The sequence below is a fragment of the Dryobates pubescens genome, chromosome 9 (assembly GCF_014839835.1).
Source record: "Dryobates pubescens isolate bDryPub1 chromosome 9, bDryPub1.pri, whole genome shotgun sequence".
In the NCBI taxonomy this organism is placed as follows: Eukaryota; Metazoa; Chordata; class Aves; order Piciformes; family Picidae; genus Dryobates; species Dryobates pubescens.
Window position 1 is genome coordinate 30,054,525 of NC_071620.1, and position 27,276 is coordinate 30,081,800.

General features: G+C 44.8%; 1 protein-coding gene across 1 annotated transcript in view; it reads right to left on the reverse strand.

The window, feature by feature from the left end:
* The window catches only part of GMDS (GDP-mannose 4,6-dehydratase), a 370,458-nt gene extending 354,574 nt beyond the window's left edge, over window positions 1-15,884 (reverse strand). The window contains exon 1 of the mRNA XM_009903807.2: window positions 15,568-15,884. Within this exon, the coding sequence (XP_009902109.1) occupies window positions 15,568-15,678 (111 nt within the window). The 5' untranslated portion in view covers window positions 15,679-15,884. The remainder of the gene's footprint in view (window positions 1-15,567) is intronic.
* Window positions 15,885-27,276: the final 11,392 nt, after the last annotated feature.

A 27,276-nucleotide genomic window follows, 5' to 3' on the forward strand; every position in this document is an offset into this window, starting at 1 on the left:
AAATAGTTCATTTTCATTCAACTTCTAACTTTAAATATTCTTTCAAGACGGTAAGAACCACCTTATCACCACCTGACACTATCCCTGGATGCAACAGGTCCCCAGCCCCTCGCACACGGAAGCAGCGCGTAAATGTCTGCACATTTGGACAACGTGAAATCAGTAACAGAAAAGAACAAAATGTTGTTGACTAACTGTGTGCCCTTTTCCAAGCGTGTGAGAAACTCAAGTCTGGGAATAAACTGGCAACTTCTGAAGTCCCAGAGTAGGGCAGATAGAAGAGTCATGAATTGCACTGCTCGTAAGCCAGTGCTTCTTTATCACACACTGTGCCAGCTGTGACACAGTTGAACCCTGCTTTAAAAGACACATACTTCATAAGTCCCTGTCTGGTGAGAGGACTGCTCAAGGAGATATTCTCCCTTCCTACTCAAACTGGGAAGCTGAGGAGCGGACATCAGCTTTAATGTTAGCCATCGGTTCCTCTGATGACTCAGGAGAGGGAAGGTGGCAGCTACAGCTGCTCAGTGACTGATTCTGCCAGCAATCTTCCCAATAACCAAACAGCACAGGAGGTGGGCAGCTAATTTCCACACACACAAAAAAACCCCAAAGCCCAAAACATAAAATACCCTATAAGAGAAGAGATTGTAAGAATAGATGGAAGGATACAATTTCTTGCTGCCTATAAATATATCCTTTAACTTGTAATCAGATCATCTGATCTAGTTGGCAATGTCCCTGCTTACTGCATGGGAGTTGGACTAGATGACCTTTAAAGGTCCCTTCCAACCCAACGCATTCTATGATTCTATTTGAAGCTCAAGTTTCAGCACCACCAGGACTGCTCTACAAGTACTTCTATGCACTGGGAAGTACACCTATCCAAGTATTGTCTTTGGCCAGGGTAAGGAGTGTGGATGCTCTTTAAAGGCCTCAAATCAAGCATGGACAACATGAAGAAAGAAGCTCTAAGCAGGTGATTTCCCCCCAAAGCACAGAGGCCTGAGAAACATCAGGGCTGTTATCATCAAACTGATATAATTTATATCCTTTCTTTCTGACTAGGAGAGTTTTATTGGAAATAAACCAACCAAATGATCAGTTACTTGAATTTCCCCCCTTGTTACAGAAACCATCATCGATATCTCCTTCACTCATAGTGATGCTCTTCCAAGCCAAGGCAGCTCAGGCAGCCCTGCTGAGCCATCATTGCCCAGCCCTGCACACAGCTGTGGAAGAGCAGAGCACTGCTGCTGCACCATCAACCCATCAACATTTCTTGACAAAAGTTTCCCTGTCCATCTCAAGCTTCACTGTATTTGACGTCAGTTTCAAATAATAGAGGAACAGGTATGGAGCTGACACAATCCTCTTCAAACTCCACTCCTGCAAGGCCTGGGCACCCAGCAATGTCCTCTCATAGGTGTCCAGAACAGCAGCACACCTTGAAAGTGTTTAAGGAAGATGATTTAAAGGACCTTCACTATATATTAAGGCATTATCATTTGCAAGCAAGCCTCCTGCCAGGAGCCACACACAGAAAATTGTTCACTTTTGGAAAAAAAAAAAAAAAAAAAAGTTATTCTCAGTTGTTTATCCAGAGGTCAAGATAATGAGGTCCTGGTACATTACTACATTAGCCAGCACCACCTGGCAGAGGCAATGTACCAGTCCTCAGCTGGTTTAAATGGGGCTTGACGATAACCATACATGAGAATGGTTTTACAGTTCAATCCACGAAGGAATGACAAGTTCTCCAAGCTGTCCAACAAGTGACTATAGCCATCTGAGCTGTTCCAGATTCACATTCAGTAGAGTCACCCCTTTGGCCTCCTAACTCAAATACATACACCAGCCCCAAGGAAGAGCAGCAGAAAAGCCCTGCAAGAGGAGTCTGCCATCACCCACTCTGCTCAAAGCATGGGATGGCCATACCTACACCCAGCAGCAGCTGAGGGAAGGCTTAAACTACTGTACTCAGGTTTCCTTGCTGGGTCTTAAACAGAAGCATGCAGGTTCTTCTTTATGGTTTGGCTACACCTGCTATTATGCTCAAGGAGAGTAATGCTGCAGCCATCCCTCCTATGCCATCCTGCCAGCCATGCAGCGACAGCATGCCAGTAAAACTGAGAGAATAGAAGAAATAGAAATAGAAATAGAAATAGAAATAGAAATAGAAATAGAAATAGAAATAGAAGAGATTCATGTTCTGAGGAGACTGACAACAGAAAGATCAGATGAGTGAAGGTGCCCACTATTACAAGCAAGTCAGTTTCTCTTTCTGCTTCCCACACCTTCACCCACCCCCACAGCACAAAGCTGCACTTGGAATAACTAAAAGTAATGAACATTTTCAACATATGGATTTTTACAACCAAAAACTTCAAAAGAGTCAAAAGGTCTCTCTGCAAAAATTAATCCTGGAATTAACATGATTCATTTAAAAATTTACCAAGTGTTGTCTTACAAGAGTTATTATACAGGGACACCTGCAAGGAGCCAGCTATTAATAGCACCAATGAAATGGCCATGCAAAAACAAAAATGTGCTACTTGTGGCACTATGGTTGAGGCTGTGTCAGCAGTTTGATTTTCCCCATTTTAACATCCAGCTGTAAAAACGGCCTTCAGCAGGAGCAGGCAGATTGCCCCTGCACCCATAGGGAGTTCAGTCTGTTTTCATTGGGTAAAAGGCAAGAGTCAACTCTATTTTAGTACAGAACCTCCAGACGGTAAGATACAAAATCTGCAAGTCTTTTTTGGATGTAATCCCTGCCAAATAGGACTACACTTAAAAAGACAGTTTGGTAAACGCTGCAAGACAGAAACTTGGGAGAGCACAAGGAACTGAAAAAGAAGAGTGTATGATTTTGGTTTGGCATATGTTCTCCAAGAATTAGAGGTGCACCGGAGAAACTTTGTGCTAATACACAGTCACAGCTACAGATTGTTGTAACGTGTCCACCATCTGCTTAAACACAGAAAGGCATTAACAGATTTATCATAGAATCACAGAGTGGTAGGATTTGGAAGGGACCTCTGGAGATTCTCTAGTCCAACCTCCCTACTGATACTGGTATACCTATATCAGGTTGCACAGAACGGCAACATCCAGGTAGGTTTTGAAAGTCTCCAGAGAAGGAAACTCCAGGCTCCACTGTGGAGCCTGGTCCAGTGCTCCAGCAACCCCACAGGAAATGTTTCTCCTTAAGTTGAACTGAAATCTCCTGTGTTCTAGTTTGTGCTCATTGCCCCTTGTCCTGTCACTGGACACCAGTGAAAAGCACTCAGCCCCATCCTCAGGACCTTCACCCTTTAGATATTTGTATGTATTGATAAGGTTCTCTCTCAGTTTTCTCTTTTCCAAGCTAAAGAGCCCCAGGTCTCAGCCTCTTCTTGTAAGAGAGATGCTCCTGTCCCCTAATCAGCCTCATGGCCTTCCATTGTACACTCTCCAGTAATTCCCTGTCCCTCTTGAACTGGGGAACCCAGAAATGGACATAATACTCCAAGTGTGGCCTCACCAGGGCAGAATAGAGGGGGAAGAGAACCTCCCTGGACCCATGCTTGAAGAAGCACCATTTGAGATTCTTCAAGCAAGGAAATCTGTAAATGAGTAGTAAGCAGCAAGTGATTAGTCCTTGTGTGCAAAATAGAAAGCCCCATTTATGGGACCCACATCTGTCCCAGGTAAGAATGAAAAAATGAGGGATTTCAAACAAACAAGTGTTGGGGCTCCACTAAAAGAGCACCTTTTAACTGAAAGGTAGAGTCAAACCACAAGCAGAATGTGACCAGAACTTCTTCCCTGTATGTTCTGATGTGTCAGGTGATCTGGATTTTATTCTGTTTAGCTGCTGAGTTTAACTATGACAAACATTACTGACTAGCACCCTTGACTGCCTCAGTGTGGAAAACCTGTCAAACCTTAGTTGTTATATTAAGATCATTTAATTAAACACTGGTTTTAATAATCTGATTCACATACACACACACACGAACACAGCTGTGTTTCTTTCATATATGTAATGCCAAAGGCAGTACAGTCCTGCTGTAAAGACAGAAACAAGAGCAGTTTTCCCTTCTGGTTTTTTCTACCTTTCTTCCCCTTATTCCACATTAAAATGCAGCCTTCTTATTAAGATACTCAGAGGAACATGTGGAACTAGAAAGACCTAGATGCAAATGCACCTGACAAATACTGCAGATTTATGAGCCCTCCCCTCAGTCCTCAACATGCCAGAGGGAAAACTAGACAGAGTATTAACCCAAAGGTAAATATCTGGACTGTTAAGAGCAATCTTGTAAGCCTTATTAAGAGTTGTTGGTTAGTTGGTTGTTGATTGGTTTGGGTTTTTCATTTGGTTGGTGGGGGTTTGGGTTGGTTGGGGATTTTTTAATAAAGATGTATTTATTGATAACTAGACAATGTCATTCCCATCAGTTCAAGTTATTTATTAGTGAAGGCAATTTAAAGGGGAAAAAAATCATTAAAAAAAAAATCATCAAAACTACTTCCAGTGAAAGCCAAGAACTGGCCAGGAGAAAACTGGGGGCATTATTTCTCTCAGCACACTGAATCATTCACAGGATTTCTGACCTTCATGGGGAACATGGGCTCATACTTCCTTCAAAAGACTCCCTCTTTAAAGGATTTTTGGTTATCCTTTTTCTACCATGCAGGGTTATAATTTTGCCCCATCCTGTCCTCCAGCACACATAGATCGTACAGTAGGTGCCAACATTTTCAAGTCATTATAGGGAGGTTTTAACAAGGGGAACATGGACAGTCACCAGCTTATACTGAAATGCCACAGGCTCAGTGATCCAGTAGACAAAAATACCTCCACCCTGCACAATTTCAGAAGCAAAATCATTACATTTTTGGCTGGAAGTGTGGTTTAAAACCCACAGCGTATACATGATGAAGAGCAATGTAAAACACATGACTGAGACCAAGCAGGGTGAAAATCAGCCACAGCAGCCAGTCCCTCAAGCAGAAAGCCTAGAGGGTTAGGGATAGGGAGGGCAGCAGTGATGATATAGCTGCAGTGGCATGCAGAGGGTGCTCAGGAGGCAGGCAGTGATTTGTGTGGTGCTACAGACCCAGTGGGCCACACTGAGATGCCAGGACCAGCCAGCACTGTGGTTTTGTCTTGGTTACAAATGCAGTGAGCTGGGATGATTGGGCACTTTTTCTTGAGGGAACACCCCAAACAAATTCTTATGCAAAGAGGCTGCCAAGTTCTGCTGCTACAGACCAGGTTTGGGCTTCAGCAGAGCAATACTTGACCAGTAATGGCCAAATGAGAACCAGCAAAGGCTCTGTCTTCTTAAGTATTCCTATGGAACACAGACACCTCACGATGCCACCTCAAACATGAATGAGTACAAAGTTTTGCATGCAGGACTGAAGAGCTCTCCATCCCTTTTATACTGTGCACCTGTCACGGTAAGGGCATATGTTCTGGCCCCAGCCTGGCAGAACCCCTTCCCATTGGGTATCTATGTGCTCGTTTCATGACCTATTGGTCCAACCAATCTCGGGCAAGATTTATATACAGGCTTATTTCTAGTTGCTTGTGCCTTGCTTTTGCCTTGCTCAAGCCTAGCTAAAGCCTTGCATGCTTAAACCTGCTTGGACCTTGTCTGGCTTGAAAGTGCCCTGAGTTGCCCGGTCCAGCTCCCGGGATAAAGCCACGAGCATACACACCGCAAGCTACGAGAAAAGCCATGAGCTTAGGAGTCAGAGCCAAGCCTGCTTCCCCTTGCATCCAGGATTTCGCTGTGCCTCAATTCACCCAGGACAAAGCAAGCGCCTGTTGCGATAGCACAGTTAACAGCCTGACGTCTGCTGAAGCCAAACCAGCCATCGACGGCCACGTGGCATTCCTGCTGGCAACCTGCCATGCCTGGTGCATGAGAGCACCCCAAAGCCTCTAATACACAGCAGCAGCACTCCCTACCTGGGTACAACCAGCTGTGAGTAATTAATTAACTGTCTCTTTGGCATAATGGTTCTTGTTGGGTCTCCCCCACACTGTGGGCGAGCACCATTTCACTCCCAGGGCATTCTCTTTCTGTTAGTTCCTTCTGGAGTGCATACAATGGTTAAAATTGTTGTAGTTGCCCAAACACTGTACACTCCAATTGTAAATATAGTCTGTACATAGAATCTTTTGATAACTTTGGCAATTTTTGTATTAATAAAGGTTATTAATATTTTGATTAACACTGCCATATCATTTATCATAAAGGAAGTACATATCCTTTTCGACAGCACCTTGCAGGAGTTCAGTAGCATTTTAATCCAAGGCAAACAGCATGCTGAATTTTGGCAGCAAAATGTTGACAGACTACTGAGTAATTGTGGGAAAAGTTACACTGACATCAAAACCGCAATTATTTAGTTGCACAAAAGCCAGAAAGCACAGCCAGAAACTTTAGCATTTCTAAACCAAACCTGCTCCACAGAAACACTTGTGTTTGCAGAGAGCAGTATCAGCACTAAAGAAGATAAGGACACCAACCAGCAGCCAAAGGTAAGAGTGGCTGCTCTTATTCTAAAAGAGAAACCACAATCGGGAGGAAGCTACTGGCCATCATCAGCATCACTGATGAAGCCAGGTAATGCACCTGAAAAGATTCTGCATGCATGAAACACGCTAGGAAAAAAGCACTCAAAATAAGCACACCTCATCAGAAGGTGCCTGCAATTTGACATGGAGTAGCTGCAACAGCTCAAATGTTGCTTCCCAGCTCCAGAACAGCATCAACGGAAGCATACAGGTTGGGAGGACAGCAACACTCATAAAGGGCTGTAGTGTATCAAACTAGAAACATCAAAACCAGAACAGGTATGCATAGATGCAGTCAGTAGCATTCTCTATCTGACTCTGGGTTTCATTCCCTTCTAGACCATTCTACACACCTCGGGAAAGACTTATTTCCAGTCATAAATGGTAAATGTGTTCAAGCTACCTCTGGCAGAGGTTCAGGCATTACTGGATACAGGTAAGAAGACTGACCACTCTTTTCAAGTTGTTACATGGTCTGTTTTGGGGAGGGTTGGGTGGCTTAAGGCTTTTTCTGCAGTATGGTGACAGCGCACCTCAAAGTGCCTATGGGTACACTAGACCTGACAGCGTCTCTTACCACATGCTTCAGCACTCTCCTGGAAGGTGCAGCTTTAGATATTGGTATGTGATATACCTAACACTAACAGATCATTGTCTCCACAGGAACTTAGAAGGGTTAAAAAGGCCATGAGGCATGTATTTAATAATAATGCAGGTGTCAGAGATGCAGCAGAGATAATCTGCTCATTACAGCAAAAGCACTCAACTAGACACTCAACATGGCAGATTTTTTCCTTCTGCATTACATTTCACCACATCCTTTGAAAAGGATGTCCAAGAAGCAATAAATAGGTCAGATGACAGCTAAAGCAAAGTCCTGTAGAAAGCTGTCATAAAATTTGATTGTACCTTACTATAGATTTTTCCACAGCAAGCATATTTTCTTCCTGGTATTTCACAGGAGTTCAAGCATGGCAAATGCAGCACAAGCTAGTTCATCTACTTGAAAATTCTGTGCAAAAAATACAAGATCTGTGGCATTTCACACTCAAGGCAAGTATGGTTTTGTGGCTGACATACCCGCTGGATGTACTTGCTGCACTTACCTGAACATCACTACAAAGGTGGTGTCCTATTGTCAACTTCTAACTGACCAGCTTGAATGCACAAGGCAGGCTGTAACAGAGGGGCCTCAGGGTACAGTATCAAATGCTCTTCAGTGGTATTTACTACTGAACTAACTGCTAACAGGTCACCAAGTCCTTAGGCTTAACCTGCTTACTGTCGGATGACACTGAGTTACAGAGCAAAATTAATGTTTCTGATATTGAAAAAAAGAAGACAATAAATACTCCTGGAGAAGGAAGCATGTCTCAGGTATACTACTTTGTGTATTTGTGAATAGGTAAAAAGAAAGATCATTATAGCATTTACATTGCACATAAGGAAGTTCCTTTGCTTAATGACACACATAAAAACCCCAGGTGACAACAGCTAAGCTAGCTGACATCAACTTGTTTGGCAGACTTTATCAAAGCTTCCTTATGGAGCTACTGCAAGTTTGTGCACACCCTGGGAACAGAATAAGCTATAGAGACTTGCCAGCAATAGACAGAGGAGACTGGAGAGAATTTCATTCTTGCATCTCACCTCCTATAGCTTTACTTAATTGAAAAGTTTGGACATAACTGAATCCCCCAGTTCATACACATATGACCCAAAGCAATTCCTTAGCTGAGGTCCTGAAAAAGCAATCAAGAAATTTATAAGAAAGAAGCAGGTGACAAAAATAGTATGAAAAAAATCCTTTATTTTGCTCATTTGGGCTAAAAAACAACCAGAACAGTAAGAAGAGATTCAGAGCAAGAGAGCACATACACCTTTGAGAAGGAATTCAGCTTCTACCATGCTGCTGGCCTGCTCAGGTCCTTGTTCATCTGGTGCTTCAAAGTAACCTTGCTTTCCAAATTAAGTCAGCTGTGCTGCACCAGTGCAGGAGGAGCAGAGCTGAAAAGTTTGTAAGTACAGATACTCATAAGGACTCTACTTGAGACCCAAAAGTCTAAAGAAGCTGGGATGAACTTGATAGAAGTTGTCAAGAGAGAAAAAGTATCCCTTGCATCCCAGACTAAAGGAAAGCACAGGTAAACACAGAAATTCAGTCTCAGCACTCGCCAGAGAAACAAGGTGTGGGCAGCAGGAAGCACCACTAGGATGGGAACCAGTATCACAACTGCACTGGAAAACTTCCTATTCCGCTTCCTCGGATTACAGGGATCAGTGGTAACTTTCGATGTGTTCTTCACACAGGCCATCAGCAGGTTTAAGTACTCCATTTTCCTTGTCCTTCTGCATAGCTAGCTATCTGATAAGAAACTGACTCCCTTGTGCAGAAAGCTCAACAGCCAAAAGGATCTGAAAGACAGAGGAGAAAAAAAGACCAAATCTTAGTGGGAGAAGATGAAGTCACAGGAAAAATGTTTTTTTTAACAGGAGTTCTCTTCAGCTTGGGCTGGCTGTAGGTACATAGAGAAGTGGATGCTTCAACTCTTTGAAAATAGAAATACAGGTTCTGTCTATACTGATGGTAACAAATTTTCAAAATAAGTTAAAAAACCCCAAAACCAACCCATGCAAATAAAAAAAATCCAAGATTAAGCAAGTAGCATGCTGCTAGCAGTGGGCTGTCCTGCTCCGTGTTAGCCTGGGCAGTAGTGGCAATAGCCTCCCATGACTACCTGCAGCATCAGAAATGTCCTTGAGAAGTGTTGCCTGGAGGTCAGCTTCTGAAAGCCAAACTGCATACCATACCTCTAGCTGTTTCATATCTTGGCACCATTTCTGGGATCTTTATACTTTTATTTTTCCTGGATTCTTAGTATTTTATATTCTTCCACACCATACCATACAGAACCTTACCATTCACTTGCTGCTCACTATGCTTTTGAATCCACGTCCTGTTCATATCCTGTTTATACACAGGGAATATGATTGCCTGCACTGGTCCTTGAGTTGGCACCTACCAGCTGAGCCAGGCCACCAGACCTTCCCTCTCCAGCAAGAAACTGGAGAATAGACTTCACTGGTAGTTTTCAGCAAACCGCTTATGCCATCCTGTCACAAACTGCAGGTGTTCAACCTCTGAAACTGTGGAGGATTCCCAGCATCATAAGTGTTTCTGTTGCAAGGGACCTCTGTGAATCAGCCAGTCCAAAATCCCTGGCTCTAGCAAGTTGCTCACATTCGTCTCCAGTTTGGTTTTTAATACCTGCAGGATCAGATGCTTCACAGCACCTCTGGGCTGCCTGTTCAAGCGCTTGACTGCACTCATTTAAAACTGAACAACTGTTAAAAAAAAAAACCAAAAACCACCACCAAAATCAACAAACACCACACCCTCTCAAATTTAAACATGGTTTCTTGTATTTCCTTTTGTGCCCAAATTAGTGTTATCTGCATCCTCAAACTAAGAATGTTCAACATGCCTGAAATCCTCACCCTGGACAACAGCTGGCTACTGAGGAGACAGCAATTGAAAGAGTAACTAGCTTCTGCCAAGACAATGTTTGTTTAAATGAAAAGGCAGCAATACTAATATTTAACATTAGCTGGAAACCACAACAATATTTGTTTTCATGAAAAGGCAGCAATGCTAATATTTAGCTGTAACCAGTTTCAGCAAACAATATCCTCCTACTTCTATGCAGAAAGTCAGTCCTTGGGATTGTATCTTTCACCTGGCATAACAGGCTGCAACATTTTCCTGTATCTGCCCTCTAGTCATACAGGTGCACCCCAGAGACAAAGATGTTTACCTCACGGCTTGGTCACAGTTAGTTTAAAACAAAACTTTCATAAGGAGTTGTTTAACATTTTCCTTTACAGCTCTTTGATTCTCTAAGAAACAAAGATCTGTTAGCCACAGAATATCAAAGAGGTTTACGGTCACACTCCACACTAGCTCTTTGGTCCTTTTTGGTCTTTCAGATACTGAGCAGTAAGTCACTTGCTTTCATTAACGGTAGTTTGCCCCACTTAGTATCATTCTTACCAGCCAAAAAACCACTTCAACCTCAATTCACAACAGCAAATGCTACTTTGTAAGTATCATTTCCCCCTTCTTGACACAGTTACAGCCTGTCTCAAACCATGAACTCTGACGCCCACACAAAACTTGCAGTCCACATGTGTGTGGGAGGGTTGGTGTGTTACCAGATGAGCAAAGGCTATGAGCAACCCACTGAATTTCTGACACCAGAAAGGTAGAGGCAAACACCACATTCTACCTACATCAACCAGCTACAGAGAATGTTATCACATTTCTGCATGCACACTCATGAGTTTTAACTACACTACCTTGGGGTTTGGTTGACACTTCTTAGGCTGCTGCCTTAAGTTTTGGCAAAGGACAATTGAACTGGAGGACAAATTTAAAGGATATTGTTCTCTCATTCCCATGGCATGGCAGAAGCTGGTGCTAGTACTGCTGCAAGAGTTCAAGGTAGAAATGCAGCTGCTTTCTTCATCTACAGTCTGAAACAGTCTCTAGCCATGTACTGACAAGTCAACTCTTCATTCAGGACTGAGCTTTGCATGACCTCAGTCTACAAACTCTCACCTTACTGTCTCTCCAAATAAAGCAGGACAGCACCAGGCACAGGACAGACATTATTCACTGCTTATAATCCAGTCACTGAGGGGGAGAAGTAGAAACATCAACACAAAACCTCACAGTTTAACCTTACAGCCAGAGTATTCCTTGATATGTCTCCAAGAATTCAAATATTTAAAACTTTTACAAGCACCCATACAGAAATACAATCAAACTGATTGGAGTTCAGTCAAATGTTCCAGAAAGTTATTTAAATGTAACTTTAAGAGACATTTAGTCACAGTACCTAGAGAACAATACCATCAAAAAGTACTGCTTTAGTAGCTTTCACAGAAAAGAGACCAGACATGTATCTAGAATTAAATATGCTAGTTATACTAGCATTGGTCCAAAACACCCATTTTCACAGAAGCAAAGTCTGAGAAGTCCAGCACATCTATTCTGCATTGTGGAAATGCTTTTCTATTGAGAGTCACATTCTAATTTTGTAAAAAAAAAAACAACAACAAACAAAACAAACAAACAAAAAAACCCCCCAAACCACAAAACACCAAAAAAACCACACACACCAAAAACACACCACAGGCTTGTTTCACTTTGTATGTTTTTCCTTGGATAAAGTGCCATGCATTACTCACAAATAGCAGACCAATACCTATATGGCACTCCAAAAATGTTTTATCCAGCCACAGAGACTGCCTCACCCTGAAAGTCACTTCATCAAAACAGTGAAGCACTGTTTGTCCAACTGCTGTGGTGTGAGACAGGAGATAAGGGAAACCTCAACACTGCCAAGGAGCATACAACAGCCCTGGCTACATACTCAGGGTTTCTTATCAATAATACAAGCAGCAGAAGGAGTGATTTCACTGCAACCCCATGGGTAAATGCAGGATTTATAGCAGTTCATCTGCTTTGATTTCATGGAGAGCAAGGTACCGTCCTGGCAGCTAGAATGCTGTTTGAGTTCTCACCATGCAATTATGCAATTATGGAATTTGCTTTCCTTTGTGTCTCCACCATGCACATGGCAAACCCCTCCTGTTCATGTGGCCAAAGGTCAGAAAACCACCTTCTTATCAGCAACACGTTCAACCTCACTGAGACCTATACTTGCAACAACATGGGTCTAGAACAGAAGTGAGCCTTATGAACTGGTACAGTAAACTGGCACAGGGCAAGCATCTGGTCAGTCACTGTAGAGAATTTATGCAAACAGACCATTCTCTTCTGGCATCCTGTAAAGTCTTATGAGTCCTAACAGAAGTCCATAAATCAGAAGTTACAGTGGTGCTCTACCTCCATGGTATATGTCAGTTAAAAGCTGCACCATCTGTCAACTGCCCCATTGTCAAAATACAGCCCTACTTGAGCTCAAATTTCTCCACCACAGCAGAAACTAAATGTCATCCTGTCTGTGGAAAAGGTGGACAATCCAGATGATCAATGCTACAAAGCAAGTTGCCCGACTTCAGCACTAGGATCAAGCACACTTGCTGTGGCATAATCTCAACTCTTGAAAGGCTGCTGCAGTTCAAGCAGCACCTTGCTTGACCCAAGAGTAACCTACAGCCAAAACCACTACTTCAATTTTGTCTAAAACTGCCACAGCCCGGCTCAACACTTACCCCCCACCCGCCCTCATTCCAGGAACCAGGCACTGCAGTGCCTTAGCTCAGCAAATAGTCTCAGAGGACACTAGCCACATGCAAATAAATGTGGGTTCCTTACACAAGACAACTGTGACACCTGGCTTTTAGAAGAAACATCCTGTAGCAAGAGCCCAGTTTAAACAGGGAAAGCTTACCACCCAATTCTGTTTCATGCCTTCCTCAGTCTGAAGGGATCCATGCACTTATCTTCCACCTTGAAGGAAGAATGGGAAACGGAACAACTCTCCTTGGTCCAGTAATTAAAGTAACTACCCAGGAAAGACAAACCCTGAGCTTCAGCTTCCACTTCAGCATGTGTGCATTGTACAGATGGTAATTAAGTCTAAAAACAGATGGGACATGCAAGTCCATCTCTTCTCAGTTAAGAAATAGAACATAGGTCTCCCTCTCATTTCTGGGGGAGGCCTCTCCAAATAAACCAAAAACTATTATGTAAAAACAAAGAAAAATAAAGAAAGAGGGGTGAGGAACAAGTACACAGTGAGTTTCTTTGACTCCTGGTGGCACATCTCAACATCATGGAGGACTACAGCACCCGAAGAGAGGCCACCCTCAACATAGAACTTCCATCCTCAGCCAAGAGTTGGTCCAGTTTTCACTAAGATTCCCCAGCCACACTGACTAACCTTCAGCTTTTCCTGGGCTTTTTACTAGCTGCATCTCTCCTCATGTTCCAATGTTAGACAATATGCCTGATAAAGCATAAATTAAGATGGAAAAGCAGCTTTGAGGATAGAGAAAAATAAGTGAGACTGTACTGAAGGAGCTGCAGGCTTCTAACACAGTCATTGATGAAGAGAAATATACTTCTGTCAGCAAACTGGAAAACTGTTCTCACAGCCAAAAGTAGTCCTGGGGAAAGCTTTGACTGTGCTCTCAATAAAAATAACCACCAAACAAGTATGTTGGTAAACATAGATAGTTAGTATTTCCTCTTCTCAGACACAGTTACACATCCTTGTCAGACAGCCCCTTGGAGGGGTTTCCTCAGCCTGCTGCTGGTAGACAGCTGCTAGTCCAGGGAAAGAGCAAAGGCACCCCCCAAAATGTGTTGTAAGAAGATGTGAGAGCAGACACAATGGGGTAAAACATGAACATCAGGTGAACATTCAAAGTATGGTGCAGGTTCTCTTGGAAAACAGATGAAAGCTTCTACAACACTATACTGTCTGTGGATTGACTCCTTCACAAAAGGTCAGGCAGCTCTTCTACTACAAGAACACTGACCAACAATGTCTCAGAGTGAAAGAGTGTTTGTTTTGACGTGTATTTTTCCATAACGCTCATGCCTTTCTTAACAACCCATACCAGCACCTCAAGTGAATCTGCAAGCACACCAGGACAAGTTGCAGTTGAAGAGGAAGAAGTTCTGCCATGTATGAAGCTGTCCCTTATTACATAAAAGCCATAAACAAAACAATCTGTTCCACTGGGATTCTAAGAGAAGAATCAATGGTTACTACATAACATTACCTACTGAACAGGCTATACCAACCAGAGGAGATACAACCTGGGAGCCTGAGTCATTCAGTGTGTTTCAAGAGATAAGCAAGACACAAGCAGAGTAGTTTCTTTCAGGCAGTGGGCAACATCTGCATCACAAATAAAGTATTCCTCAAATACAACTAAACATGGCCAGGCCAGCTTTCATTTAGCACCCACTTGCCAACAAAGAAACAACAATGCAGACCTCTGTGTTGACAGACACTCCAACCAACTACCTGAGCTACCTGTTGGGAGTGCAGCAGCAAAATCTACCAGCTGCACCCACCAACACTCCTACAGGGCTCACCTGGTTAACTCACCACCAGCCCTTCCTCTTTCACTGGGCACAAGTTGATCCAAGGGAAACTGATTTTTCTTTCCATGCCACCTTCATCCTGCACCTTCTGCACAAAGCATCAGGACTCTGAAAGCATCATTATCCCTATGAGTAATACAGCCAAAAGAATTGCAGACTGCAATGAACACACATGAATGCAAAACAAGCAGCCTGGGGAGATGCTTTTTTCCTCTGTTCAGGTCTGGGTATAAAGTAGGTAATAACGGCAAATGTGAGGCTGCCCGGCATGGCAAAGAGACAACTGATAAAGACCCTCTGAGTGACAACCCGGATCAAGTTGCCAAGCCCAGCTGCGGGTTGCCTCACACCTGCACTGGTGCCTTCAACCACTTCAGGTCGTCGAAAGGAAGGGTCCCAAACTGTCCTTGTCCGGTTTCTCATCGGTGTAGCTCTTCCCTGACACTTCACACCTCACCGCAGCACAGGTTCAGCGGATTCCTCACCAGCTCCTGGTACAAGTTACCACAAGGCGGCCCAAACCCGAACTGTAGAGCGATGTTCCCCCCTCACACACACTGAGTAGCACCACTCCAGCCCCCGGAAGACCAGCCCGAGCGAGACCAAGGAAGCCCATCATCGGGGCCGCCTGCCCGTCCCTGACCCAACCGGCAGCTCCGGCACGCTGCGAAGTCAGCGGCGGCAGCTGCCAAGAGAGGGGGAACAGGCATGGAGCTCCGTTACACGGTGCTCCAGGGGCTGCAAATGAACGTGCCCGGCAGCTCTCCGCCGCCGCTCCACACACGGCCTCAGTGGCGGCTGCCCACATGCGCCTCACGGCCGATCTGGCCACGGAAGCCCGGCGAGACCCGGGGCCCCGGGCGAAGAAAGCCCAGTCCGAAGGGGAGCCTCCCGGCGTTACCTGTCCGGTGATGCCGGTGATAAGAGCCACCTTCCTGCCGTTCATCTCTTCGCCGTCGTCACCCACTGCCGCGGAGCAGGCACACGCCTCCAGGGCCGGCTGTACTGCCATCCTCCTGGCAGCGGCGGGCGCGGCCCAGGTGTAGGGGACAGCCCAGGCGGAGGCGCGGCTGCCGGGGGTAGACGCAGGGTGCTGGGGGCGGGCGCTGAAGGGAAGACGGCTCCCGCCCAGAGCAGGGCTCGCACATGGGCTGCCGCTGCCCACGGGCTACCTCCGGCGCTCCGCCCGCCGCCTCCACAGCATCTCCGCGCTCCCGTGCCGCCTGTGCCCGCCCTCCCCTCTCCTTGCTCCTCCCCGCGCGGCCCCGCAGCCAGGGTCGGAGGCGGGTGCGTTGATTGGCTGAGGGCGGGCAGCAGGGAGGGGACCCAGGCCTGAGCGAAGCAGAGACGCCGGCTTCCGGACCGCGTGTCACCGGCGCGCCACGTGAGCAGGAGTGGCGTGCGGCGCTCAGTGCCCCCTGCGGCCTGGAGGAGCTGAGGTCTTGCCACCTCGCCGGGCACGCCGGCCCGTCCTGGCTGTGTGAAACACCAGACAGCACACCTAGGAGCGTCCCAGAGCGCAAGCGGCTCGCTGTGAGAACGCGCAGGATCCTTCAGCCCCCAGAAACAGAGAGCTGAGCTTGCTGGTCCTCCCGTGCTTACTCGCCTGTTCATAAGTGACCCAAAGGCTCTGGAAAAGGGGGAAATAAATATTTCTGGTGATGATGAGAGTTGGGGCTGTGCAGTCGAAGGAACAGAAGGCTCTAGGAAGACCTTGTTGCCTTTCCAAACATAAAGATGCCGATAAGATGGGGACAGGCTTTTTAGCGGGGTGTGTTGTGAAAGGCCAAGCGCCGACCGTTTTAAACTAAAACTGGGAGAGTCAGGCTAGGTAGAGAGGAATTTTTGACACAGGGTGGTGAGATCCTGGCCCAGGTTGTCCAGAGAGGTGACAGATGGCTTTTAAAGGTCCCTTCAACGCAAATCAGTGTGCGATTATGATTCAGTAAAGGACAGCACCAGCACCTCTTCACTGAAGCAGCATGTGGATGCAGCTACAAGGAAGAAGGGACCTGCCTGTACTGATTTTACTGTCAGTCCCTGAAGGCTATCACACCAGATTCCTTATTGCATGTTTGGATAGTGAGCCCTCTATGTGTGCAGACAATGGTAGCACCATAATTTTACTATTATTATGGCTTATTGTTGCATGTTGTGAAAAATTATTTTGTGGTGTTAAAAGCTAATAATATAGGGGGAGTGAGGGGGGTGATTAAAAAATAGATGCCTTTGCTGTCTTCCAAATAGAACTGTACATTGAAAACCTGAACATTTTTCACACTGCCTCAAGCTCATCGTTTACATCAGCTTGTTCCAGGCCCTATTATGTGATAGAATGGAGGAACTGTATTATGCCACAGTTACTCAGTTGCAAGATATCATTTATCTGCATCATTTCTGAAGCCTTTTCCCAAAGTACATGCAGTTTGGCTACTACTTTGCACACTGGTTTCATCCCTCCGGTGATTGCTTTGTGAGTGTACAAGGTGAGATTCTAATGAAGTGGGACACCTCAGTTTTAAAATGGCAATGGAGACATAAAAAAGCCTAAAAATCTGAGACTTTCAGAACTTAGTGACCCAAAAATAAAGCACACAAAAGAAAAAAAAAAAAGTGGGACTTTACATTAGAGGGAGTTTGGAGCAAGTTTTCTGTATTGCCTTATGTACATAGATCTTCTACTAGATAAGAGTTGCCTAAAGCATTGCATGAGCTACAACATTGAAAACTGTCCTTTATGTGTCTAGATAAGCTTGTCATTTCTACTATTCTCTGTCAGTCCATTAGTCTACTATGCTCTGCTCAAGACAGCACTGAATGGAGCTGACAATGTCAATCCTGAAGCTGGGCAAGAAGACTTCCTACCAGTAGGGCTTCCACATGCAGTTAAGAGGCTTTTTCTGGTCCTTTTCCCTGAACAGGATTTCTCCTTCCCCAATTGTCCAATATCCCGCAAGAACTATTTTTCAGATGTGCCATTTCCCTTGACTGCTAAAGGAACTGCACCAGAAGAAGGAGACTGGTTCACACCTTTCATAACTCTCCTGATTAATCAAGTCCCTCAGCTGAATGACCACCTTGTCCTGTGATTGTACTCCCAGGTGAAATACTCCTTGGGCTCTTCCCCTCTTTGGAGTACAAACTTCCTGATCAGCACATGTGCTTCCAAATGATTCAGAGTAAAATCCTCTGCAGTCTGTGTCACTTCTTCAAGGGGAGCAACTCAGCCAGACCGAGAACGCTTTATCAGGGTTCATGCTTATATTTTTGGTCAACGCTTATACTAGACACAGGCAGATGAAGCCAAACAGGATGTAGCCCAGTTCAGGCTCCAGCTAACTGAATTGGAAAAAAAACAAAACCTTTTAACTCATTTACATTTCTATTCCATTTATAAGTCTGGCAGTGGTCACTGCAGACACTGTTAGCCAGCTACCCTAATCCTACTAGGTCTGCCCCTGGCATGCTCTGGGGCATATTCCAGGATTAATGCACAAAGATGTTTCTGTCACTAAAGCCTACTGAGGTACATTCACAGAAGAGACTGAAGGCTCAATTGTAGCACAGGTACTAGATTTTACCTAAGTTGCTCTGGTGTTGACAGCAATTTATGACAGACTGGAACTGAAAACTGGACCAGCAACCCCCAGAGACCCCAGGATTAATATTCACTCTGAGTGCCAGCCTGCACTGATGTCTTCTTGCTGCTTCCGGCACCTGTACCACTGCATGTGCTCCCTGACTTAGAGCTATGTCTGTCCACATCATAATTGCTTTTTCACGCCTCTGTGTGGACCTGGCTCTGGCCTCAAAAACTCCTCATGTGAAGAGGAGACATCAGACTGACATGTTTGCACCTCCAGCCCCCTTGAAGCCCTGTAATAGGAGACACTTGTGTGAGTATGGGTTTTCAGTAAAAGTTTTATGCTCAGCAAATCATCAGACTAACAAGTTCTGAGGAGTCAAAAAGAATAGCATGTGTGACCTTAACTTTAAAACTGCCACCCCAAGAACTGGTGAGAAAGTGATAGGACATATATAAAGATATTTGCTTGTTGTTGGTAGTGAATGAAAACATGTCTCCCAGGGAAAGAAGAGTGGAGAGCAGAGCTGATGGAAGTCAAACTAGTTTGATTGAAGTCAACCATAAAATAATGGAAAATTAGCAAGGAGGAAGCAGAGGTAAAATTAAAGAGCAAATAAAAGTTGCTGAGAGTAAGGAAGAAAGGAATAATAGGAGGAAGTGTATTAGATTACAAATCACATTTGAATAGGGATGTGGCTGCACTGTTGATTGGGATTTGGAAAGGTGGCTAGGTGAGGTTTCAGAATCTTTTGTGAATCTGTTGTGCTTGCAGGAAAGAAGCAAGCAAGGAAACTGTACTATAAGTACTACAGAAAGGATTTCTTCTACTTCTCTGTTTTAAAGTGGTGGCAGAAAATGATGGTACTGATTGTCTACACAGAAATAGAGGGTGTGGAAGGGTATGTGGAGGATGAGAGAGGGGAAGTCCAGGGGAGATACAGCATGATGTGAAAGAAGATGCAAATGCTGGAGTAAGAATAAGCAGCCATGGAAGGAAGAGCACCAAATCTCACAAGGAAATAAAGAGTGGGCAAAACCAAAAGGATGAATTGATGGAAAGTCTCATAATTGTTTTTTATTACTGTTGGCTAGAATATATGAGAGCGTGTGCAGTGACCCACAACCTCAATGCCCTGACATAGCAACTGGCAGGCATAGCAGAAACAGGATTCAGAGGGTGATTCTGGACGGTGAGCCTCAAGTCCAGGGCTTGAAGGTAAGCAAGCAGTGTGGCATCCCTTGCCTCTCAGGTAAGTTCTTGTGCTTCTGACAAATCTTGTACTTCAGACCTCTCCCCACAGGGTGTACTATTTCTTTCCAGTAGAACCTTCTCGGTCGCAAATGCAGATGTGAGAAGTTCAGACATCAGTGCCACAAATGCATCGGAGAAGTGGGGTGGGTGTGTGTGTGTGTAAATTCTTGGCCGTACTGGCTCCCAGCTGGAGCTGTTTGTCTTCAACATTCATGGCCTGTGCCCAGCCCACAAAGTACTTGCAGCCTCTTTTTCCTCTTCCAAAATGCTTGCCTGCTTATTTTTGAAGGGGTTGGTAAGATTGGCCAGATTTGCTAACTTCTTGGCAAAAATGCATCTTTTGAAAAGCAGAAACCCACTTCCTGTTGGTGCTGTCACGAAGTAATTCCTGCAGCACTCTGTACAGCATGGTGTTTCAAAGGCAAAGGCAGTGCCAGTGCCATTTTCCTCTCTCACATGACAGCAAAATGATGGCACCCTGCAGTACAGCTGATGAAAGAGCAGGATCCAGGCAGAGCTTTATGTCACCATTTGTTTCTATCCTAAAGGTTTATGTCTGGAAGATTTACTCAAGGCTGAAATAGCACCATGACTGAGCACATGAACCTCAATCCCTCCTCTGCTCGGTTCAGGCACAGCATGGGTGGCAATGTTGGTGGAGTTTTGAGTAGTCTGTTTACTTCTGGACCACTGAAAAGGCTACTTTGCAGCCTGGAAGAACAGGAGGAGCTTTCGCAAGGCAAGTTCATCATTTCACAAGGGGAGGCTGGGGCAGGCCTCCCCTTTTCAGCCTTGATCCATTTTATTGTCATCTGTGTGATCAAGAGGAGCCTTGCAGCAGTGGTGAGCTATGTGTGGTGGCCCCACGCAGTTGGGCAGGGCTGTGGGGATCTGGGGCAGGGGTTGATGGCCTCAGGGACATAGGGTCCTGGGCCACAAGCAGAGTCAGGGGAGTCCAGCAGCAGGCAGGGACAGCCAGGTCTGTGTGTGCCCTTGGGCTTGAGTAGAGCAGCCATGGATCCCAGCCAAGCCCTGACTCGAGAAGAAATACAGTTTTGTTAAAAAAAAGAACATGGTAGTGTCAGTCTAGTGCCTCGCTGCTTGTGGTCTGCAGGCAAGCCAGCCCTCGGTGCAGTGTGTTCCTCAAGCACATGGAAATAATTAACAGTTGCTCCTTTGTATCTCAGCCAGCACTGGAGCTACCTAATTATGGGCATTGTTTCTGTAAGAAACACCAAATAAATGTCTGTCTTCGTTCCCAGAAAGGGGTAAAGAGCCATGAGTACACAAAGTATCAGGCCCAGCAATGTGTTCATGTATGTGATTGTGCTTTACAGCTCTGAAAGTCAGTGCTAATTGGATTGGAGCCAATGGAGTTACAACACCTGAGAGAAGAAACAGGTTCTTCCCCGGAACAAGATGGAGAATTCTCTGTGCATGACTGATCAGAAACACTTTCAACCAATGTGATTATTTCAGCATGCACAAGTCACAAGACTTTTAAGGGAGATTTTGGCAACTCTTCAAGAAGAAGTCTCACAGTCAATATTGAGGAAACTAAAAAACTGTAGTCTTGGTAGAGTCAATAAACATCTTTGTATATTTTAGGAATGTCCCAAAGAGGGAAGCTGAAAGTGTGGCCACCAGGTCAAGAGAAGTGATTCATACCATTTATTCTGCTCTTGAAACACTGCATCCAGTTCTAGTGTCCCCATCACAAGAAGGGCACAGAGCTGCTGAAACAAGAGGAGGGCCATGAAGATGATTCAAGGGCTGGAACATCTCTGCTATGAGGATAGGCTGAGGGAACTGGGGTTGTTCAGCCTAGAGGAGAGAAGACTCCCAGCAGTGGGGACCTTATAGTTGCCTTCCAATACCTGAAGGGATCCTACAGGAAGGCTGAAGAGAGACTTTTTATAAGGGCGTCTGGTAATAGAACAAGGGAGAATGGTTTTAAAGAGAGGGAGAGTAGGTTTAGACTGGATCTCAGGAATAAGTTCTTCAGTACAAGGGTGGTAATACTCTGGAATGGCTTGACCTCACAGGTTGTGGATCCCTCTTCAAGGCCAGGTTGGATGAGGCTTTGAGCAGCCAAGTCTAGTTGAGAGGCATCTCTGCCCATGGCAGGGAGTTTGGAGTAGGTGATCTCTAAGGTCCCTTCCAACCTAAGCCATTCTATGATCTTCACATCCAGTGCTTCCAGCTGCATAGCAGCAATACAAAAACACACCTTATAGAAAAAATGATGTCAGAAATTAACTAACAGATTTGAAAAACAACAGCAAATCAGTGGGCCCGACTGGGATGAGAAACTTTGATGTGAAATGTCTGGACAAAATCTTATTTGTTTGACTCACTTTGTTTTTCCCTGAAGAACTAAAACTTATGTGAAGCCCTGAAAGTCTATCTAAAGAAAAGTTAACTACTGCAAGGCCAGGTTTGTCTAAGAATGTCATTTACTGGCATTACACATGCACAGTCATTTGTGTCATCGGCACAGTCATCTATGACACGTGCCGAGATTCATCTTTTTCTTAGTGACATTTTCTTTACGGGGAGAAAGTTTGAACAAAGCAGAGTTTGTATCCTTGTTGAAACCATTTAGTCCACTCACACAACTGAAGACATCAAAGACTGCTTCTCTGGAAAGCCATCAGAATATAGAACAGGCCTTCTCTTCTTCTGGCCTTACACAAATACCATTTAATACACACCCAAATCCTTACATAAATCTCATCCAAAAGACTTCTAATCAGAAAAGAAAACAACAACCCTGTGTTTCTCACACTATAAAAAAGACCACCTTGGGAAAAGAACAATGCAGTCACAGAGTGGTATGGGCTCTGTTAAGAGAGTTCACATTAAGCAAGCATTAGCTATTCAAAGAATTAACTGAAACAGGGTAGTGAGGAAGCATCTGTTATTGAATTCAGGGTAGGGCAGAGAGTAGAAAACTAAGTTATAAAAAATCTTGGCAGGGAAAAAAACACTAAAAACAACAACAACAATAACAAAACCCAAAACAAAACCTAAATACAACAAACCTTAAAAAAAAGTAGAAATCACTGTCCCCTAGTCTGGATTATTCACTTAGAAGGTAGGTTCAAATATCTATCAGTGCTTCTTTTTCCAAGTTGTCTCTGCAGTTGCAGAATGAATCAGTAGCAGAATGTAAGAGACTCAAAATATGGACCAGAAGGGACTCTTAACATTGCTGGAACTATGTTTTTTGTAGCAACACCTGCATTTGGCTAGATACACACTATTCACACTCTTTATATATTCCTCTGCATTTTATTTGTGGCTAAGTGGTCATGTAAGAATTAATGCTGTTATTTTGAACATGCATATTTCTAGTGGGTAAAACCTGCCCATGGTCTTGTGTGCCTGGGATAAACATTCTATGATTAGTTGTGACCAAACTCAGAAGAATGATACATAAAATTACTTCTTTATTACCCCTTTTACAATGCATTAACTGTTTGCTAGGTGCTGACAGAGTCAGACCCCTGCAGCCCTCCTTTTGGTCTGTCACAGAGTGCTGGCTTCAACCCAACAAACAGAGGAATGTAGTAGAGCTGCTCAAAGAGGAACCTGGTGCCAGTGATGGAGAAATGACAGAATTCACATTTCCTTGGGGCTGGAAAGAGGCAACATTACAGTAAAAGCAAACAGGATTTCAGAAGGACAGGTTTCACTTATCCAGAGAGTTGTTGGGTAACACTTCCTGGAAGGCTTGTCCAAGGGAGAAAAAAGGGAATTTAAAAAGAAAATGCTAAAAAGTGGTTGGAAAATAAGATCCATAGCAAAGGAATGGATCTGTATGAGATGGTATGTTCTTTAACAGTCTGGAAGGTGGAATAGAGAGAGTTCCACGAAGCTGAGGGGGAATGCAAATAAGTTAAATTAGAAATCAAAATTATCTCTAAAGGTGGTCTTGATAAATTAAAAAAAAAAGTAAAAATGTGGGGACAAATCAGATTAATTCAACAATGACACCTGTAAACCCCTGCATTTGTGGGGAACTCATAAACAGGTTTCAAAAGCACAGGATAAAGAACGCTGATGTAGAAGGAAGTATAAAGATTTTAAAGGAGTCAACAGCAGTGTATTGTATCTGAAATAGGCAAACACAGTATAGATACAGGTGTGTGGTCTGTAAATACCCTAAGTAATCCTGGTATATTATTAGGTATAAAAGTAACAACTGGTGTTGTGTGTTTGGTGCTGGATATCGAGAAGCTGGAGGAGAGCCATGACAATTATCAGAATTCTAGAAAACATGACACAGAAACAGAGGAAAAAAATGTGGAATGAATGACCAGAACAACCTTCAAATACATAAAAGGCTGCTACAAAGAGTTTGGCAGAAATCTGTTCTTTGTGCTCCTAACGGAGAGAGCTAGATGCAGTAGATGTGGGGGAAATGATTTTAATGTTAAGACATGCTGTAGGGAAGGGATGCCATCCAGAGGGACCTTGACAGGCTGGAGAGGTGGGCACAAGACAACCTCATGAGGTTCAACAAGACCAAGGGCAGGGTCCTGCATCTGGGTCGAGGCAATCCCAGGCACAAATACAGGCTGAGCAGTGACTGGCTGGAAAGCAGCCCTGAGGAGAGAGACTTGGGGGTGCTGATGGACGAGAAGCTCAACATGAGCTCTCAATGTGCACTTGCAGCCCAGAAAGCCGATCAGATCCTGGGCTGCATCAAGAGAAGTGTGGCCAGCAGGTCAAGAGAGGTGATTCTCCCCCTCTACTCAGCTCTGGTGAGACCCCACCTGGAGTACTGCGTCCAGTTCTGGAGCTCCTATTACAAGAGGGATATGGAGGTGCTGGAAGGTGTCCAGAGAAGGGCCATGAGGATGATCAGAGGGCTGGAGCACCTCTCCTGTGAGGACAGACTGAAAGAGTTGGGGCTGTTCAGTCTGGAGAAGAGAAGGCTCTGAGGTGACCTTATTGTGGCCTTCCAGTATCTGAAGGGGGCCTACAAGAAGGCTGGGGAGGGACTTCTCAGGATCTCAGGTAGTTCTAGGACTAGAGGGAATGGAATGAAGCTGGAGGTGGGGAGATTCAGGCTGGATGTGAGGAGGAAGTTCGTCACCATGAGAGTGGTGAAGCCCTGGAATGGGTTGTCCAGGGAGGTGGTTGAGGCCCCATCCCTGAAGGTGTTTAAGACCAGGCTGGATGAGGCTCCGGCCAGCCGGATCTAGTGCGGGGTGTCCCTGCCCATGGCAGGGGGGTTGGAACTAGATGATCCTTGTGGTCCCTTCCAACGCTGACTGATACTGTGATACCATGATACTATGAATCTACAGCACTGAAATCAATTTACAAAGGCAGAGTGTGGCAGCTCCATAATTTAGTTCTCTAGTAACAGACGAGATGAATATTCATCAGGAATGACCTGCTACACTGGAACATGCCTTGGATGAGAGGCATTCTACTTGATGCTTCAAGGTTGTCTCTAGCCTTCTAGTGTTTTGTTAGGATTGGGATCTTAACCTCCCCAGAGTCAGTAACAAAGCATCCCACTGACCTCCCACAACTCTTTAAGGGGCAGGCAAGGTCTGAGATGGCACTGGCTACTGCAGCCAAAGATTTATTCTGTTTTAGAGGACTCTCTTCTGGGAGCATGTGGTCTATGTATAGGTAGCAGAACTGCAATCAGAGAGTAGAGAACTAAGTCCCTGCTCTCTGATAGATGACTGTTGCCTCACCCATTTCACCACTTCCCTGTTGCTCGACCCCACACTGTTTGCTCTGCTTTAAAGTTAACGGCTGAACAAACTGTCGTGACAACCCCAGTTTCGGGAAACACTGGGGTGAGGCTGGGAGCTGGGGACAATGGCCTTATTGACAAGGGGTGCAGTACTACAGCATCCTGAAACAAAGAGCAGGCAGGTCCTGTGGCAGTAATGAGGGTTAACCAAGTCTAATTCACCAGAGAAGGCTTTAGTAGTGAGGTAAAGATGAGGCCATCAGGAAGTCAAGTCTGCATGTCACATCCAGTACCTGGATCAGTGAGGCACATGGCCAAGCACAAGGCCCAAGGACAAGTGCCTTAGCTTGAAGAGAGCTGCTCAGCAAAGAGGACCAGGCCCCCACTTCTTACGGCTTTTTCTCACCCATCTCTTTCCCCAGCAGTGATCCAAGGTCCAGCAACAGCAACAGATCTGAGCTGCTTCAAGCACCAGCTGCCAAGCCACAGGGGAGGGCAGTGCTGTTACAATCCAGATAAAAGCATTTGTTGCACATTTAGCACAGCACCAAAAGAGCAAATTCCCAGCACTCCCCCAGAGCAACAGACCCACATTGCATTTTAAAGGACAGCCACGTACTAATGTAAGAAAGGCCTCTGGCAAGCCACAGCCTCAGGAAAAAAAAATCCCAAGTATGTATTTTCAAGTTTTAATCAGCTTAAGGCTACTGCCATAAGAATGAGGGTATGTTGGATTGGGGTTTTGTTTGTTTTAAAGGGCAGATTAGCAGTGACATTTCCATTACACTCATTTCTGGCTTCTGTAGGCTCCAGGGACCAGATCTTCTAACCACAGCTCTTTCCAACAGTTTTTGTGTTGTAGGCTCCAGTGCTACATCCGTAACCTCCCTGAGCATAACTGAAGTTCTTACCTTTTTCTTTGCTGCAGCCTGCCCACATTAGGCTCTCTAGCAGCAAAGGACCACCAGAGGATCTAGCCCCAAACATTCAGTGTTTATTGTGATTATTAAAGCAAAACAATTTTCTAGGTTAAGTGTGAGGAAAGATTTGCCTTACAGCACTTGAGCCATCATGCTGAAGTGCTTGACTATAGTCTTGGTGACAAAATTGGCCCACATGTGCAAGGCAGTGACAGCATCAGCTACCTGTGTCCCACCACTGAACCTATCGATAAGTCTGACAATTTTGGAGGCCACAATTACTTGCTCATCTTTGTCAGAGGCTTTCACTGACTCATGGGTTATAGACCATGAGGTAGTGTCTCTGCTTAGTGGATCATATCAGCCATTGGAGTGGCTGAGCCAGCTGGTTAGCAGAAGTATATGTTTAATTCTGGTGGTTAATTTCTTTGAATCCCACTCTGCTTGTGGTCCAGTCTGTATTCCCTTCGAGCCATGGTGCTGCTGTTCCTTGCATCCAGGCAAACAACAGTTTTATGGAAATCCCTATGGCTGGGCCTGAATGGTGTGCTTTTGTAACCATGCTGTGCTTTTTGCACCAGGATATATAGCTCAGAGGCAAACACAGAAAGGTATTTCATCAGACTTACAGGAAGTTCCTGTGCCACTTCAAAAGAAATAGTATTTTGGCCATTGGGAGAACAAGGAACAAGGGTCAGAAAAAAGGAAAAGGAAGCAGATATACAGGAGAAAATAGGTTGACTTAGGTGGATTTTCAGTGCCACACATGCAGGGACCTCATCCAAAATATTACACTATTCTGCCTGAGGGCAACTGAGCCAACACTCATTTAAATGCAAACTGGTATCAGGTCAGTACTGGCTTTCTGCAAAATTGGGAAAAGATTCCCAGGACAGGATCTTTGAGTGGCCTCAAACTGCTTGGGATAAAATCTGCTTTTTTCCATTCTTGACATCACCTCTGCTTTGAATACCTGGGGATGTTGCTAGTTGCCTGCTGGCAAAATGGCAGTGGAAAGAAATTTGTTAAATTAGCACTTCTTGCCGCCAGAAAACTTTTTGACTGCAAGGTGGAAATGTGAGAAACCTCCCAACCTGCACACAGGGCTAGCCCATTCAACTGCTGGAAAA